Source organism: Talpa occidentalis, unplaced genomic scaffold (genome assembly GCF_014898055.3).
Source record: "Talpa occidentalis isolate TD23 unplaced genomic scaffold, MPIMG_talOcc4v2.1, whole genome shotgun sequence".
In the NCBI taxonomy this organism is placed as follows: domain Eukaryota; kingdom Metazoa; phylum Chordata; class Mammalia; order Eulipotyphla; family Talpidae; genus Talpa; species Talpa occidentalis.
Genome location: NW_026555331.1, coordinates 95,877,348 through 95,896,081, shown reverse-complemented (window position 1 = coordinate 95,896,081; position 18,734 = coordinate 95,877,348). Strand labels below are relative to the sequence as shown.

At 38.7% G+C, this 18,734-nt stretch overlaps 1 protein-coding gene and 1 long non-coding RNA gene across 2 annotated transcripts in view; one reads left to right on the top strand and one right to left on the bottom strand.

Moving 5' to 3' along the window:
• The window catches only part of LOC119247629 (uncharacterized), a 260,801-nt gene extending 243,154 nt beyond the window's left edge, over positions 1 to 17,647 (bottom strand). Inside the window, exon 1 of the long non-coding RNA XR_008550746.1 lies at positions 17,442 to 17,647. This is a non-coding gene — a long non-coding RNA (uncharacterized LOC119247629). The remainder of the gene's footprint in view (positions 1 to 17,441) is intronic.
• On the top strand, positions 693 to 10,698 carry AGR3 (anterior gradient 3, protein disulphide isomerase family member). The gene is made up of 7 exons (XM_037514135.2): positions 693 to 830; positions 5,002 to 5,065; positions 7,796 to 7,848; positions 8,340 to 8,416; positions 8,640 to 8,703; positions 9,236 to 9,319; positions 10,578 to 10,698. The coding sequence occupies exons 1-7, from the start codon at positions 722 to 724 to the stop codon at positions 10,625 to 10,627; spliced, it is 501 nt and encodes a 166-aa protein (XP_037370032.1). The 5' UTR covers positions 693 to 721; the 3' UTR covers positions 10,628 to 10,698.
• Positions 17,648 to 18,734: the final 1,087 nt, after the last annotated feature.

The window sequence follows — 18,734 nt, the reverse complement described above, 5'->3', positions numbered from 1 at the left end:
GTAATGTATTAGATCAATAAAAATTAAAAAGCATCAACTATGCATGCCAAAAGTCACCTATGCATTGCACTTTAGAGCTGCAAGACCTTTAAAAAACAATCTTCTTTGAGTATCACTGTAGTGTCATAAATAAGGCAGTGTAAGTAGGTTTTCGGTATCCAGTTAGTCTCTTTCAACTTCATTGTACTGTTTCCAAGATGCCTAAAATGTGAATTTTCACTACGTAGACATTTATAGAATTAAATGCATTTTGGAAATATTTTTAAAATAAAATGTGAACGAAAATTCCAGATAGTTGTACCATGTCAACTCATATATGTGGAGCAACGTGTCAGCAGCATAAGCTTGGTTTAACTTAACAAATGTCTTTTTTTAATTAATTTATTTATTTATACAAGCACTGGGTACAGTCAGAAGCACGGAAGGGTGAGAGAATCCACTAAAGCCAGAGCGGGGAGCAGGTAGGAGACTGACGAAGTACACTGCTGAGGGGAGCAGCGGGTACGGTAGGAGAGATCTGTGCTCCATGTGGGACACTCGCCCAGTGGCCGGGGAGCAAACTGGTGCTGCAGAGGCTGCGGGCAGCTTCGCAGCAGCCCAGGGCTTAACCTCTGTACCACCAGGGGAGTTCCTCAATAAATGTCTTAATGACAAAGTAACCGACTCAGCTCTAAACTTTTCCCCCATGATTTAACTTTTTTTAAGGGATTCTTGAGAAAATATGATGTTACACTCCGCTTTGGCTCTCTGCCTCTTATTCATCACAGTTTCTTCCAACCTTGCCATTGCAATCAAAAAGGAAAAGAGACCTCCTCAGACACTCTCAAGAGGTACTGGAATCTCATTTTCTTTTCTCAACTCAGTAATATGGGTTATTTTTAAATTCTTAGTCTTAGAGCAAATTCAACTAACTGGAATATTTTATTGTTTATCACTTTAAAACTGTTGCATCTTTTCAAGAAATAGTGGCAAACTGTTGTGGTTGCTTATAACTTTGGTGACCAGAGTTCTAGTTCATTGATACATCATAATGAAGTTCTAGAGCCCTCAAAATCTTGCCCATTTCTCTGTCCTCTATTTATTAAGGCAAGAAAATAATTTGAAATGATTTTATAAGAATCTCAAGGAAATTGTACTCTGTCCTACCCTCTGACAATTAGTCAATTAGGTGTTTACTATATTGAGTCCAGAAAACAGCTGCAGTAATTTTAAGCATCATAATCTCTATTTGTCATTGCCTATATGCTCAGAAAACATTTCTATTTTGTACTTCTGTTTACTTTCCCTTAAGAAACAAATATATCTTCAACCTTAAAGATATATCTCATAAAAAATACTCTCAAAATTTGTTCCTGTATCCCAGGTAACAGAAATGGGAAAAATCATTCTCCACATAGTTAATTCAAAATTAGTAGTACAGGGCCACCCTGGTGGCCTAGGGGTTAAGTCTCAGTGCTGTCACCACTACAGCCTAAGTTCGATCCCAGGCCAGGGAGCTAACCCACATGGCACAGCAGACCACTCCTATCTTGTCCACTGCTCCCCTGGGCAGTGTATTTCAGTAAATTTGCCTGTTCTGCTCCCCATTCTGCCCACTCTGTCTCTGGTGAATCCTTTCACACACACACACACACACACACACACACACACACACACACACCCCACACCTCTGACCTACACCCCAGTTTTTCTACACAAAAATGAATAAAATCTTTAAAAAATAAAAAATAGTATGACAAAACACAAAAGTCTTGTTCAGAACATGGAATGGCAATACAAATAGAGCAGAGACCAACTACAGCGTTATTTCACATTCTAAAATATTAACATTCTTTCCAAGTTCATGCATTCCTTAATAGATGCATTGCACATCAGTCAATTGGCAATTAATATTCAGCCAACTTAATTTTACTTCAGTTTAACAGCAACAGAAATGTAAATCTAGAAAATCAGTACATTTTTGCAAAAGAAATGAGGAAAATTTTCTAAGTATAATCTATCATGTGTCTCTTTATATTAACACAATAATTAAAAAACAATGAGCTCAGGGCCTTAAGGTGCCAAGGACAAAACTAACCATTTCCCTTAAGGGTTCTGTAGGAACAACATGCATAACTGTAAAATAAGGCACCAACAGTCCATGTATTCACTTTCAACTGTCTATAAAAACTTTTCAGTGAATTTTATGAAGAATATACCAACTATGTATAGTAACTTTCAAACAACTTGATGAGTCTGCTATTTCAGTTATTTAAAAACTACTTTAGGGCCTCCCCGGTGGCGCAGCGGTTGAGCGCTGGGTTGCGAAGCGGCCCGCAGCCTCCGCGGCGCCTGTTCGATCCCCAGCTGCTCCCTGGCCACCGGAGGAGGGTCCCACATGGTGCGCAGACCTCTCCTGCCGCCCGCTGCTCCCCTCAGCAGTGTACTTCGGTCCTTCTGCCTGGTCTGCTCCCCGCTCTGGCTCTGGTGAATTCTCTCACCCTCCCGCGCTTCTGACTGTACCCAGTGTTTGTATGAATAAATAAATAAATAAATCTTTAAAAAAAAAAAAAAAAAAAAAAAATAATAAAAAATAAAAACTACTTTAATACAGGGGGGTTGACAGATATCAGCTGAAAACTATTATTAAGAATTGATATGCATTTAGTTAAGTCTTTTACCATCTATTTTCATGTAGGGAACAATTGAAAAAATGAAGCTCAGAATAAAAGAGTCAAGGTAGAGATGAGAGGGAAGAGTTTGGGTACAAGGAGAATAGCATAGGGAGCCCCTTAGGGCTGGGGATGCAGAGTGGGGATGCAGCACCAGTTAAGAGAGTATTAGGGAGACAAAGAAAATTAATTGGGAAAAGGTAATAAATTGTTCAAGAAAAACAGTTACCTAAAAAAATCCTTACTTCACACAGCACCTAGTCCAGTACCTGATACATAGTAGTTATCAATAAGTACATATTGGAAAAAGAGTAAAATTTAAGAGAAGTATGCAAAGAAAGAACCACAGATAGAATTAATGAACAGAGAGCTTGAAGAGAGCTTGTATTCTATACAACACTTGGCCTATTGTGATTATGAGATAAAAACAATTATAATACAATATGACTCCTCAACAAGGTTATGAATGAATCGTTTAAGAGCAGGACTTACAGTGTTCTATCTTTTGGGTACCCCGTGCTAAGAGGAGTAAGGCATCAGAAGATGTTCCTTTAATGTGTGTGGAACTAAGTTGAATAGAAGCTAAAAAGAATAATTTTTCCCGTAGCTAAAGTTCCAGCATTAAATACAACTGGAAACAGAATAGGGAAATTAAGATGGAGCCCAATCTCAGTGGCTGTTTCTAGACTATTTGTTAAGCCCAAATTTACTATTAAGTTTCATGTGTTCATGTCGCCGAGCAAAGTTGCACAAAAATTCCTTCGAGACTATTACAGATTGAAAGGGTTTCTGCTAATTAAACTGAAACAAGGTGTTTTCTAAAGCTTCATTTAGATGGATACCAATAAAATTAGACAAAAATTAACCATGATGGTAAGAGTGCAAAATAAGGAAACTATTTTGAAAACAGTCAGCAGTTTCTCAAATGATTAAATATAGAGTGACCCTATAGTCCAGCAATTCCATTCATAAGTATATACCCAAGAGAAATTAAAACATATGTCCACACAAAAGCTTGTACACAAATGTTCATGGCCATAAACTGTTGTGTAGCTGAATAAAATGCAGTCTGTTGATATAATGAACTAATACTTAGCCATGTAAAGGAACAAACTCTTACATGCTACAACATGGATGAACCCTGAAAATATATTTTAAAAAGGCATTTAGTCATAAAAAATCACATATATGATTCCATTTATATGCACTATCCAGAATAAGGAAATCTACGGAAACATCAAAACAGGAAGTAGATTGATTAGGGATTCTTTGGACTGGAAGATAGAGGAAGTAGGGCTTGAGAGCTAAGGGTTACAAGCTTTCTCTTTTAGGTGATAAAAATATTCTATTATTGGTTGTGATGATGGTTGCAAAATTCTCATTATACAAAAAGGTGCATACTTCCCATGGACGAATTGTATTGGCATGTAAGTTATATTTTCATAAAGCTGTTAGCAAAAAAAACAAACAAACAAACAAAACAAAAAACCCACCAAAAAGCAAAAATCTTAGAATCATTTTATCTTGCTCCATAATTCTTGGTCACCATTTAGCCACAGTATTAAATCCAGAAATCTCAGAATGACAACACTTGAAACATAATAGAAAATAGGGTTACCAACTAGCCTGCAAATATTTCTGTTTTCAAATGATTCAATCTTTGTCATCTGTAGAGCAAGCCATTTCCTAAAAATACTTTGGACTATCTCTGGATATGCTGTGCATTTCTAACGTTAAAATATTTAACCTGTAATACACATTCCTAATTACTCATATCACTTCTTTAAAGGCTTATAGGCTCTCTATTCACTGCTTTCTGTTTCACCTTCACTCTTCTAGATGCTTCTAAAAGATCTGTGATTTAATGTGTCTCTCAATCAAGAACTTCCCACACCAGAATTCTTTACATGTCAGTACTCAAAGCTTAATTTGGAATTCTTTTCCCACAATGTGTACTGATTTCAAAAGGATCACCATCTTTTGGCACTTAAATAAAATGGCAAGGTCCAAGGTATTCTGACAGATTTACAAAGTATGAAAAGATTAACTGTTATTTCCTCCTGCTGATTCTGAAAGCCAGGGATTTTGCATGGTCAAGAGATGTCCTCTCAATCACCACTAATCATAACATTTAATGAACACTCACTTGATTCAAGGTCATGGACCTTGAAGTTTGAAACACAGTCACAATACCTTAGCATTGTAATCTGAAAGAGTAGCAACGCATGTATTTAGTTATAATTGTATTTCCTCTGTATCATATGTCAGACAACTACTTGGTAACTTAGTTAAATACCAGAGCTCTTCTGTGGTCCTGGATTAATGCATTCACTTCCCTCTTCTATTCTAGGATGGGGAGATGACATCACATGGGTACAGACTTATGAAGAAGGTCTCTTTCAAATTCAAAAAAGGTAAAACACCTCTAGTTAATCTTGACAGATCACATTTGTTGATAGGAGTGTCAGAAACTATCATGTTAGCTTTCGAAAGATTAACACACACAGGTATTTACACTGTTCTTTTGTGGTTTCTTTGGATAAAGAGTTGCCCTTAGGATTTTTGTTTTATAAAAAGTACTCAAAATACTTTGTATTAGTATTTTTATATCAGTATTTTAATTAGCCAAGCAAGCTCTTGAATATAAACTGTATGAACAAAACAGTATCACTAATAGATGTACTACAACTTAAATAGGAAATTGATAGAGTGGCAATAGTTAGGGCTGTCTGATTAGCAGAACAATTTGGAGAGTATTCTTTAAAATCTTTATTTACAATAGGTCAAATATTTACTTATTCTTCATTACTGTATGCCAGGCACTATCCTTATGTGCAATGGATAAGAATGACATAACTTGTATCTTTAAAGATGGACTAAATCTTTAAAGATGAAGATGAGAAATTTGTATTTTTAAAAGCTCCTTAAGATTTTTTTATCAAATATCTAAAGATTATTCTATTACAATGCTTCTTAAAGAAGATGGAAAGACCATCAAATGAAAATTGCATAAAACACTGTGTCAACATTGAAAATTATTATTCAAAAAAAAGATGCCACAGAACATTATCAATTCCAAATAGAAATGTGATAAATGACATATTAGCAAAGAGCAGATAACAGAACATTTTGAAAACTACACAGTGATTGGGCCTCCCCTGGTGGTGCAGCGGGTGAGCGCTGGGCTACAAAGTTGACCACAGCGTTGGCAGCACCGGTTTGATCCCTGGCCAACGGTGAGGGAAAAAAAATTGAAACAGGCCTCCATGGTGGCACAGGGGTTAAAGGCACAGCACTATCAAGCTATCGCCAGCCACTGCAGCATGAGTTCCAAAGAATATTTTGTGATACATGAAATTTACAGGGAATTCAAATTTCAGTGTCACCATGTCAAATTTTACTCTAGCACAAGCACATCTTTTTGTTACATTAGATTTTTTTTTTAGATTTATTTATTTATTTATACAAGCACTGGGTACAGTCAGAAGTGCGGGAGGGTGAGAGAATTCACCAGAGCCAGAGCAGGGAACAGAACAGGCAGACCGACGAAGTACACTGCTAAGAGGAGCAGCAGGAGCGGCAGGAGAGGTCTGCGCGCCATGTGGGACCCTCACCCTGCTGCCGGGGATCAAACTGGCACTGCAGAGGCTGCGGGCAATTTCACAGCCCAGTGCTCAACCACAGCGCCACCAGGGAGGCCCACATTAGGTATTTTCTATGACTGCTTTTGTGCAATAATGACAGTTGAACAGCAGCCAATGAGATCACGTGGTCTGTAAAACCTCAAATATTTACTATCAGTCTCTTTGTTGAAAAGTTTTTGAGTTTTTCTTCTAAATTTTCCCTACCTCAATTTCTGCCAGAAATACATGCTTTTCTTGAAAAAGAATAGTGTCTTGGTGTGAAGTCTAACCAATTTCATTGTTGGTGAACTGTTATATTTTAATTTTTCTCTTACTCTAAATAACATGAAAGTCAATTAACAACCATAAAAACTACCTTTCATGGGTAAGAATCAATATGACAACTGAAAAACTCATTAATAGGGAACTGTCACTGAGATTGAAATTGAACATTAATTTATTTTAAAGATTTATTTATTTATGCATACAAGAGCTGGGGTACAGGCCAGAGGTATAGGAGCCCCTACACCTGAGGATTCACCAGAGACAGAGTGGGGGACAGAACAGGCAGACTGACTGAGGTTCACTACTGAGGGGAGCAGCAGGCAAGTCAGGAAAGGTCTGCTGCGCCATGTGGGCCACTCCCTGCCAGGTGGGGGATGGAACTCTTGCTGCTCAGGCTGCGGACAGCTTCACAGGTTGCGTCCTAACACCCCGCCTCCCTGGTGGTGAGGGAGGCCCTGAATATTCGTTTTTTTATAACAACAGTATGTAAAAATGGTCAAATAAACTTTTTGTAAAAACTAGAAAAAAATTAAAAAAAATAAACCTAAATAAAAATTTTGACTCCTGAAATCTTATATTAGGTCTTCACTGGAAAGGAATATTTTGTTCAGAATATCCTTTCATCTCTGGAGACAAATTGATTTTTTTTTCTAGTACTATAGTCTACATAAGAATCATATGCTGGGCCTCCCTGGTGGCGTTAAGATGCAACCTATGAAGCTGTCCAAAGCCACTGCAGAATGAATTTGGCCCCAGCCAGCCAAGGAGCTACCCACATGGTGCAGCAGACCTCTCCTGCCCCAACTGCTGCTCCCCTCAGCAGTATACTTCAGTCAGTCTGCCTGTTCTGTTCCCACTCTGTCTCTGGTGAAACCTCTCACCCTCCATACCTCTGGCCTGTACCCCAGTTCTTGTATACATAAATAAATCTTTAAAAAAAAATCATATGCTAAGTTTATAAACTACAGATATTCTTGGACTCCACCCTCAGAAATTCTTATTAAATGGGCCTGGGGCAGAGCCTGAAAATTTACATTTCCAATGTATTCCCTGGTGAGACAGGCTCCCGGTTCTGGGGCTGTGTTTTGAATAACACTACTATGGACTATATTGTTATGACTTGTCAATCTGAGATTTTTACTTTGTCTTGTTGGGAGCGCTAAATTTTAAATCTAGTTTCACTTTAAATTTTGATTCAAATTTAACCTGTTGATTTAATTTTATAATCTCTTCTAGTAACAAGCCACTGATGGTTATTCATCACTTAGAGGATTGCCAATACTGCCAAGGTAATTCTAGCTTCTGAGATCTTATTTCCAAAATGAAGTAGAAAAAGTGATCTGATCAGAATTGTTAAAATGGACTCAGCAAATGCCAATTAAAGAACCAAAAAGACTACTGCCAGAGTACTACCATTTTACTGAGTACTCAAAAACTGCAATGATTGAGAGCTATTGAATATATTTGTAGTATATATCCTTTAGAATTTTACCTCTCTCTCATCCCCCCAAAAAAGAAAAATGGTGGAAAAAATTACTGAAGGAAATGTTGTTTTAAGCAATGAGTGAATGAGATCTATCAAATTATAAAAGTGGTGGTTTCATTAATGTGATTATCGCTGGATGTCTCCCATTGAGGGACAAATTGACAATGTGCCAGTGAACTATTTATTCACAAGTTATATATGCAAACAAGTACAAAATGTTAAGTTTATTTTGCTATGTTATAGTAAAGGTACCCTTATTCCTAAAACTAACTGGTGTTATGTTTTCTCCCATAGAACTAAAAAAAGCATTTGCAGAAAATAAAGAAATACAAGAAATGGCTGAGAATAATTTCATCATGCTGAATCTCGTGGTATGAGAACTTTACAATGTTTCTAACACAACTCAATAGAAAATTTAAAACTTTTTTCTATCTAAAGTGTTGGTAGATAATGGAATGTTATATCAACTGTAAAAAGCAAAAATAAGCAATTTACAAAAAACCTTGTTCACTTAACTTACTTTTTGAATTGTCAAAGACAATCCAAAATAAAAAATAATCCAATCTAGTAAGATTCATTATTTTCTTCTGCTAGCATGAGACCACTGATAAGAATTTATCACCTGATGGACAATATGTACCTAGAATCATGTTTGTGGGTATGTATGTAATCTCATTTCATCAGGTCAACAAAATTACTAGAATTATTAGCTTTTTTGCCTTATTTTTTAATGCTGATTGTTTTAAATGAGATTTTCATAATGAGCATAATATAGTATATGCAGATATCAATTTATAATCATAAAATTTATACCTGAAATCTGTTATAAATCAATACAATCAATAAGATTTTTGAAGTGCTAATTCTATACTTTTTCAAATTCTATACTTTTTAAAGCAAAGTCATTACTGACCTGATCAGTAACAATCATTAGTTCTACAACCACAATTCACTGTATCTATAATTTATAAATTTTAAATACATTCAAAAAATTAACTCATTCTATTAAATCAATATCACAGTGTTGACAGTCATGACACATTAAAATGAGTTTAGATTAGTCTATAATAAACTCACATGTATGAAAACTGACTTGCCTATAAATTTACTTAACATTTATTTTAAAGTAATGCAGCATGATTTTAAGAACATATTAAGTAATATATCAATAACTTATTTTTTCTTGACAGATCCTTCTTTAACAGTGAGAGCTGATATTACTGGAAGATACTCTAATAGATTATATACATATGAGCCTCAGGATTTACCAGTATGTAAGTATTCACAAATTATCTTGAACAGTGGTACTGACACTTGACTGTTCAAAAATCAATGAAACTGGGCCTCCCCGGTGGCGCAGCGGTTGAGCGCTGGGTTGCGAAGCTGCCCGCGGCCTCTGCGGCGCCGGTTCAATCCCCGGCTGCTCCCCGGCCACCGGAGGAGGGTCCCACATGGCGCGCAGACCTCTCCTGCCGCCCGCTGCTCCCCTCAGCAGTGTACTTCGGTCCTTCTGCCTGCTCTGCTCCCCGCTCTGGCTCTGGTGAATTCTCTCACCCTCCCGCACTTCTGACTGTACCCAGTGCATGTATAAACAAAAACAAACAAACAAATAAAATAAATAAAAAACATGGCTCTATTAAAAAAAAAATCAATGAAACCCCACATCCGGGCTCCCCAAAACAGTGCTATTTGCAAATAAGCATCAGTGAGCCTGATGGTGGTAGCATTGGATGAGCAAACTCTTTGTTCTCACCAAAATCAGAATTTCTGGGGCATCTCAGAATTTGTTTTAACAGGAATGTCTATGGTTCTTGTGCTGACTAAATTTTGAGACCACTGAAAAGAATCTAGTGCAGGGCCTCCCTGGTGGCTCAAGGGGTTAAGCACCACACTGTAAAGCAATCTGAAGCCTCTACAGCATGAGTTCGATCCCCGGCCAACCAGGGAGCAACCCACATGGCGAAGCAGATCTCTCCTGTCTTATCCACTGCTCCCCTCAGCAGTGTATTTCAGTCAGTCTGCCTGTTCTGTTCCCCACTCTGTCTCTGGTGAATCCTCTCACCCTCCGCATCTCTGGACTGTGCCCCAGCTCTTGTATGCATAAATAAATAAATCTTTAAAAAAAAAAAGAATCTAGTGCACATTAAAATTGAACTATAAAGGAGTAAATCCATTCTTCTGGTCTCAAAGATCACATATGATTCCCTCTAATAACAATCTTTACAACATTCACTACCACTATATTTAATAAAATAACTGTCAGGTACAAAATGATCAATTAATACATATAATACATTCCCTCAAAACCTTCATGACAACTTTGCTTAGCATTAAGCTGATCAACCAGCTCAAAATGGTCTATTATTTAAATTTATATGTTTAGAATGAAATTCTTTAATGTTTCAGGTAAATTTCCATGTTCTCATAGCTATTAATTTAATTTAAACAGACCAATTTTGATTTGGGATTAATAGATTATAACATGTGTTATTTTCATTTTGTAATTGAATAATATATTTACTTTTATTTCAGTGATAGAAAACATGAAGAAAGCATTAAAACTTATTCAATCAGAATTATAAGGAATGGCCTCCAAAAGGTAAAATATCATGAAGAAAATATTAACTGATTAATACTAACTGAAAGTATATGGATTTTGTAGCATTACCATTTAGATTTTTAATGTGCTGGCAAAAAGATATTTCAATAAATGTCAAAACTTGAGTGTGACAATGTAGTAGTTTGATTTCTGTCATTGTAAATAAGGCTTGTCATGAACTGAGAGTCATGAACCTAAATAAGAGATGGCTGCATTGGTTATCTATATTTCATTATTGGTCAGTAACTCCATCAGGTAAGCTATTGTTAATTTTCCTCCCTCACATATACTGAACCCGCTAGTGTGGTTCAGAAATAAACTACTTGCGTGTGCCGAAACAAATGGATGCATCTCAGTGGTGGCACAGGGGTTAAAGTCACAGCACTATCACGCTATCACCAGCCACTGTGGCATGAGATCCATCTCCAGCCAGGGAGCTAACCCACATGGCACAGCAGACCTCTCCTGTCTTGCCCACTGCTCCCCTCAGCAATGCATTTCAGTAGATCTGCCTGTTCTGCTTCCCCCTCTGTCTCTGGTGAATTCTCTTACCCTCCCCCTCATCCCTCTGGTGAATTCTCTTACCTTCCCCCTACATCCCAGTTTTGTATGCATAAATAAAATAAACCTTTAAAAAAATGGAGTTAGCCATTTTCTTCTTTTCTTCCTTCAAATTAAGACATTTAAACACTACAATAAATCAAAATATAGCTTTAAAAAAAAATCTAACTTTGGAGCCTCCTTGGTGGCGCAAGGGGTTGAGATGCAGCACTATGAAGCTGTCTGCAGCCACTGCAGCACAAGTTCAAGCCCCCGCCAGGGAGGTGACCCACATGGCACAGCAGATCTCTCCAGTCTCGCTCGCTGCTCCCCTCAGCAGTGCATTTCAGTGGGTCCGCCTGTTCTGTTCCCCACTCTGTCTCTGGTGAATCCTCTCACCCCACACACACACCTGGCCTGTGCCCCAGCTCTTTTATGCATTAATAAATAAATCTTTAAAAAAAAATCTAACTTCACATTTTCCTTAACTATGAGTGAATATTTAATACCTTAAATGTTTTTAAGTAAAACGTATGACCTCAGGAAGACTGAAAATTTTCTCCAGTTATCTAGCAGGAGAGGATTATATCCATTCCAAAATTACCAAACATCCAAGCACCAATACAATTCTCCCCACAAAGCATTTGGAGTAACAGCGCCATTTCTTCCATTGCTTTAAATAACAGCAAAAAATGCCTGCTAATGGAAAACCACAATCATCTGGGAGTAATTCTCCGGAGAGAATTTTTCGGGAGGACAGAAATTCTTCGAACACACAATATTTGATTGCACTTATCAAATTGGAATTATCTTTGAGTTAAAAAGTACACTTTTACAGAAGACAAATATGTAATGCTTATGTTATAAATAGCTGATTAAGGGCTCCCCTGGTGGCACAAAGGGTTAAGCACCACACCATGAGGCAATTCGCAGCCTCTGCAGCATGAGTTCGATCCCCAGCTGGCCAGGGAGCAACCCACATGGCGTAGCAGACCTCTTCTGACTTGCCCGCTGCTCCCCTTAGCAGTGCATTTTGGTCAGTTTGCATGTTCTGTTCCCCACTCTGTCTCTGGTGAATCCTCTCACCCCCCCACATCTCTGGCCTGTAACCCAGTTCTTGTATGCATAAATAATCTTAAAAAAAAAAAAAAAACCCAGGGGGCCTCCCCTGCTGGCGCAGCGGTTGAGCTCCAGGCTGCGAAGATGCCCACAGCCTATGCAGCGCCAGTTAGATCCCCGGCCACCGGTGAGGGTCCCACAAAAAAAAAAAAAAAAAACTTTAAAAAAATAAATAGCTGATTAATTCCTATGTTTCATGAGTCAGAGAAAGAAAGAGTCCCTACAGGTTTTATTTGATCATTAGTCTTTTCATCTTAATAGACTTTTAATAAACTGATCTGTTTGGATAGAAATAGGTTGCATGATCATCAGTAATAGATACCCAAGCATCCTATTTGCAAAGAATATATTAAAGAGCCTATTTTTTTTTAAATAACCATTAGTTTATATCACTGTTAGTACCTTGCAAAATAGAGGATCTCCCCTAACAGATGCAGTCACCATAGTGCACCCACTTACCAAAGCACCCACATCTACCACCATGTCCACTGTGCTATCTCCCCAATTTGTCTTTATGTCACGCCCACCTGCTCCCCCTTAGGGTGCTTCAGTTTTTTGGTTAGCTTTCAAGAGTTAAGGAGTTTATTTTTATTTTTATATTTTAGATTAAAATCTGTTGATTTTAACTAATGCCCTGAGTCAAAGTGCAGTGCATTTTCTGGCTTAACTACTGAACTTATTAAAATAATGCAGCTGATTCCACTGTTACATAAATAGTGCATCAGAGACAGAAAATATCAGTGATCATTTTAGTAAACCGAGACTAGATCAGCTGATAATTTAGTTGTTGTTTTAAGAATAAACAAAATAGATAATTCACTTATTTTTCTTTGATCTGTATAAAATATTACTTAATAAATTATTTAAACAAAATGAGCCATCATATTTTAAAAAGCATAAGTATAGTTTATTATATATAATTTACTTGTGCCTATAATTATACATATACTAACACTTATATACATGCAATTAGTTAATAATTTACATTAGTCATGTACCCTTGTCACCAATTTAACATCTTTCTCTGCCATACTTTGACAATTGACATTATATCCTAGTTGATATTTCTACCTAATTTGTTCATAAAATTAGTGGTTTGGATCAAACACTTCCTAGCTTTGAATTGTAGGACTACACTTAGAATATACATGCATATATAACTTCACTTCTATTACTTTTATAACCTCCAGAAATATACTTATTCCTTCTCTAACACAACCAATGTTATGAATTAAATTATTAATATCAACTATCTGAAATAGCATGCAAATTCTGTACATGTAAAAATTTTCATATATGAGCTATGAGAACTTTCGTTTGTGTTTCAAAGACGTGTGTCAAAAAAATCTCAAAAACAGATTAGAATAGGTTGTCAGGAAAGCGTAAGATGTCCAATTTTATTTAGAGAAAAACAACATTGTTCTCAGTATAAGCACATCCTATGCAATATTTGTAACAAATTTATACTAAATATTTTTTTTTCTGTGAAATTCACATTAAGCTGGGTGACAGGCCTTTTATTTACAAATACTGGAACCACAGATTTTAATTATTGCAGCAGATGCTCCTCCTCTATTCTCCCTCCTTTTATTTACTACCTAAAATAGCAACATTACTTTTATGTTTCACATCAATCTGTCAATTCATGAGTTCGAAAGCTCAAGCAAAGTATAGCATTTACTCTTTCCTAGTTATTCAAACAATCCTACTCTCTACCAGATATTGTGGACACAAAGATGAACTAGGTAAGAGTGAGGTAGTTTCAGTATTTATCACTGATGGGAAATAACTTCTTACTAATAAGGAGGATGGATGACTTGGGAGTAGCAGAGAAATGGCCAAAACTTCCAACAGGGCGTTGAGGCTTCCATAAGATGCAGCAATTGTGAATATTGATACAGAATGTATTCCACCGTTATGGATAGGGTATCCATATATCCTATTTGCAAACATTAAGGAGCCTATTTTCTTTTTTTTAGAGAAGTAATTTTTTTAAAGATTTATTTATGCACACAAGAGCTGGGGTACAGGACAGAGATGGGGGGGGGGGGCGGGTGAGAGGATTCACCAGAGACAGAGTGGGGAACAGAACAGGCAGATCTACTGAAATACACTGCTGAGGGGAGCAGCGGGCAAGACAGGAGAGGTCTGCTTCACCTTGTAGGTTGCTCCCGGGCCGGCCAAGGATTGAACTCATGCTACAGAGGCTGCGGATAGCTTCATAGTGCAATGCCTAACCCCTTGCCAACAGGGAGGCCCAAGGAGCCTATTTTTTTTAAGTACCATTGGTTTATGTCATCATTAGTATTTTGTAAATATAGGCTCTCCCCCTCCCCATGCATTATATTTTCTCTTTCTCTCACACACTCACACCCCCTACACAAAATAAATTACGTGAATTCTGGGTCAGTATCCACAACAGGATGCTATTGAATGTGTAACTCGTATGGTGTTTGCAATGATTAACTATGAATATCATTTTATGAACAGTTTCATAAAAGATGGAATAAATCTACTGTCCACACCTTTGTAGTCATACAAGTAGATTTTTTGCCAAGCATTGACTATTGCCATTTCTGGAAGTATATTATACTTTTTCTCCAGGGTAGGATGTTATTGTAAGTCAAATCGTATTCCCCTAAAATTCATGGGTAGAAATCCTAAACCCCCAGTACAAAAAGTAACCTTATTTGCCAAAAAAATCTTTGAAGAATATAGTTCATTACTCTAGATGAGGTCGTACTAGAGTAAGGAGGGTCTCTAAATCCAGTGAGACTCATGTCCTTATCCAAAGGGGACATTTGTGTCCCCTGAGTGCACAGAGACATGCACTCAGACAAAATAGCATGTGAAGATGAAGGCTGAGATTTGGAGATTTGGGCCATACAGCAGATGCTATGGACACAGCAGTTTGCCAATAAACCACCAGAGCTACGTAAGTGGCATGGAAGAGATTCTTTGTAGCTCTCAGGAGGAACCAGTCTTACCAGCACCTCCACCTCAGACTTCTAGTCTCCATAACTGTGAGATAATCATTGTCTGTTATTTACACCCCGCTGTGTGTGCTACTTTGCTATGACAACCTAGCAAACCAGTGCAGATGGTTCTCCCCTGCAGTGCCAGCAAGGCACTACAAGGTCTCTATGGACCCAGGCAGAGAGGTAAAGGAGTAGTCCTGGGACTGGGGCCCACAGTGGATTTTTCAGACTTTTAATGATCTTTCTACACCATTTGTCATGAGGCAACCAGGTGCAGGGAAGGTAGGGAGGCCAGCCAGCCAAGAGGTCTGCTAGCCCCAGGGGAATCTACACTCTTTCTTGTCTCTAGCATTCGAAATTTCTCCTGGTCTCTCCGCTGACCTCTACTACACTCTGCCCCACAGTCCTCTGCCCCCTCCGGTCCTCCACTGCCGTGGCTGTGTCACCACCCTTATATGCTCAGTCTCTGGCTCAGGTGTGCCTGTCACCCATGCCCCCACCTTACTCCAGGTGCCCCCATCAGGCACCCGTATAAGACCACAGGTGTCAATTATTGATGTTAATGGCAGGAGGGTGGAAAAACCATGATCACTTCCATTTACCCTACATCCTTCCCTTCCCCAATTTGCAACTCACATGATGGGTAAGGAGACAAATCCTCCCAACACAAAAAAAGCACCATTCAAGGAAAAATCTTAGTTTGTCAGTTTCTACTTCCACCCTCCCAACAATTTCTGTCCATTTAAATGTTATTTCAATACCTAAAGAGCTTCAAATGATTCAGTCAGGTTTATGAGATAACTAAAACCAATGCTTTTAGTTAATTGAAAACAATTGATTGAATTGTTAATTGAAAACAAAAGCTATAATTGATTTAATTGAAAACAAAAGTTATACCGAGAAGAAAGACCTGATGACATAATTTCATATTTTCAGTTATTATTAAACATGTATTGCACCCTTCCTATGTTCTAGGCACTGGGTTGAGGCCCTGGCATGCAGTAATCCCCACAAACACCTTACCACAAATGTTAAATACTATTATCCTCATTTTGCAGTTAGCTTTACATTTTACAGTTAGAAGGAGTTAGCTGGGACCTGAATATGTCCAATTACTTAGATTTAAAAGAAGACGCCACACAGCTAGTTTGCTGGGTGTAGGGTAAGGTAAAAGTATCAGGCTTTTGGGACTCTCCTGGTGGCACAGCGGTTGAGTGCTGGGCTGCGAGGCTGCCCACAGCCTCTGCAGCGCTGGTTCGTTCCCCGGCCACTGGCGAGGGTACCACCACCACCAAAAAAAAAAAAAAAAAGGATCAGGCTTTTCTGCCCTCCCACCATTAGGATAGATGAGGGAACCCTGTGTTCCAGAACGCATGCCTGATGGCGGCACATGAAGTGAGTACACCTGGACTGAGAGCCTGAGTTTATAAGGGCGGCATTGCGGGGATGCCAGCATAAGCCAAGAACGAGCAGAAGCTAAGAGAAGAAGAGAAGCAGAGAGAACGCAAGAGAGAGCCCAGATAGAGGGAGGATTTGCTGGGGGCTGGGAGGCCTGCCAGCCTACCGGCCCCCCAGCACCCCTGCCTGCCACGTGCCCTGTAAACCTAAATAAAAGACCTTCAAAAGCCACTGAGGATTCTGACTCCTCCTTTACCATGTATGCTGGATCAGAAAACCTGCTCAGTGCCCTGTTTCTGTCCCTACAGTGGGGGTACTCAACTCCAGCAAGGTTTGCCTCCAGAATCAAGTTATCACCGTGCACCTGCTCTGCCTTGTATTTGTATGTTGTGGAAAACTTGACTTAATCCAACCTGACATTGTACAACACCTGAAAATATTTCGAGTATGTCCTTATAAAAGGGGAATTCACATTAATTTGTAGTTTATAGAAAAAATAATGTAGGCAGGCGCGCCATTCCCAGCTTTGAGCCTCCACCCCCAGCAAACCAAAAGATAAGCTCTATCAAATTTGGTGACTCACTGTAACAGGAGGCACAGCCTGAGAATCTTATGGGCCTGGATAGGAGGGGCAGGATAACATAATTGCAATAACCAGAACATTCCTCATCCTTTAAAATCACAAACCTAAATGATGTAGAATTCTTCAATTACAGCGCTATCCTCTGTACAAACATGAAAAGTTTAAAGAAGCCAATTTACCTGTGGGTGTGCTTTCCAGTTTCTAAAAGACGCTCCTGGGGTTACACTTTGCCCTCATGGCGGCCGTCATGCACTACCTGGCGCCCTTCCCTGCAGAGCCGGCTCTGCACAAGTCCTTCCTTCAGCAACTTCTGCTCTCAGACGTTTGTGGTTAATGCCTCCACCTGTGTATCTGCGTGTAACAATGGCAAGCTGGAGAGAGCAAAGCTTTGGAGACTTGAGACACAAATAAAGAGGACTTTAAACTGTCCCTTTAAAAACCACTGTTACATTGTATCTTCCTAAAATCTGGATCTTGTATCATACAAAGTCGCACTCTTCTGACTTTATTAACTCTAAAGGGCACCTACAGATTTTATTTCCACTTCTCATATAGTTCTTTGGTTTCCTAAGAAATATTGCAGAGTAAAGCAATATACCCCCATAGAGTGGGTTTAGCTTGATTACTTTCAGAGCTCGATTTGACAAATAACTTGTCTAAATTACCCAGGGAACTTAAACGATCATGCTTCTTGGTTAAGGCATGTTAACATCATGGGAAAACCTTTGTATAATTTTTTTGTGTGCAAAATGTTGACTCTCAACTATAATTCCTATTTACCTTTATGTTTTCTTTCTGTATTAGAGGCTTCCCCAAAGGGCTATCTCAGGTAAACCCTTCAGAGAAACACTACATGATTGGATCACCCCAAAATGTCTGTCACTTGGAGGGTTTCTTTAAAAAACAGTGAGAGGGCCTCCCTGGTGGCAGAAGGGGTTAAGACACAACCTATGAAGCTCTCTGCAGCCTCTGCAGCAAATTCAATCCCTGGCCAGGGAGATATCAACATGGTGCAGCAGACCTCTCCTGACTTTCCCGCCTCTCCCCTCAGCAGTATATTTTGGTCAATCTGCCCGTTTGATCCCCAGCCAGGGAGCAAACCCACATGGCACAGCAGATCTCTCCTGTCTTGCCTACTGCTCCCCTCAGCACTGTATTTCAGTCAGTCTGCCTATTTTGCTCCCCACTCTGTCTCTGGTGAATCCTCTCAGTGCCTCCCCTCACCCATCGCTGGCCTGTACCCCAGACCTTGTAAGCATAATTAAATAAATCTTTGAAAATCTTTGCAGCTGATTTCTCACTTATATCATTCCATGCACTAATCTTTATTGCAAATAATTCACAAATTCACCAATATATCCAAAGCTGTTGGTGTTTTCAGTCTGCTCTTGACTCCATGCTGTAAAAGGATTTCTCTAAGAGAACCTGAAAGTAATCTTTATGGGTTGCAACAAATGTACACACCCTTCTGT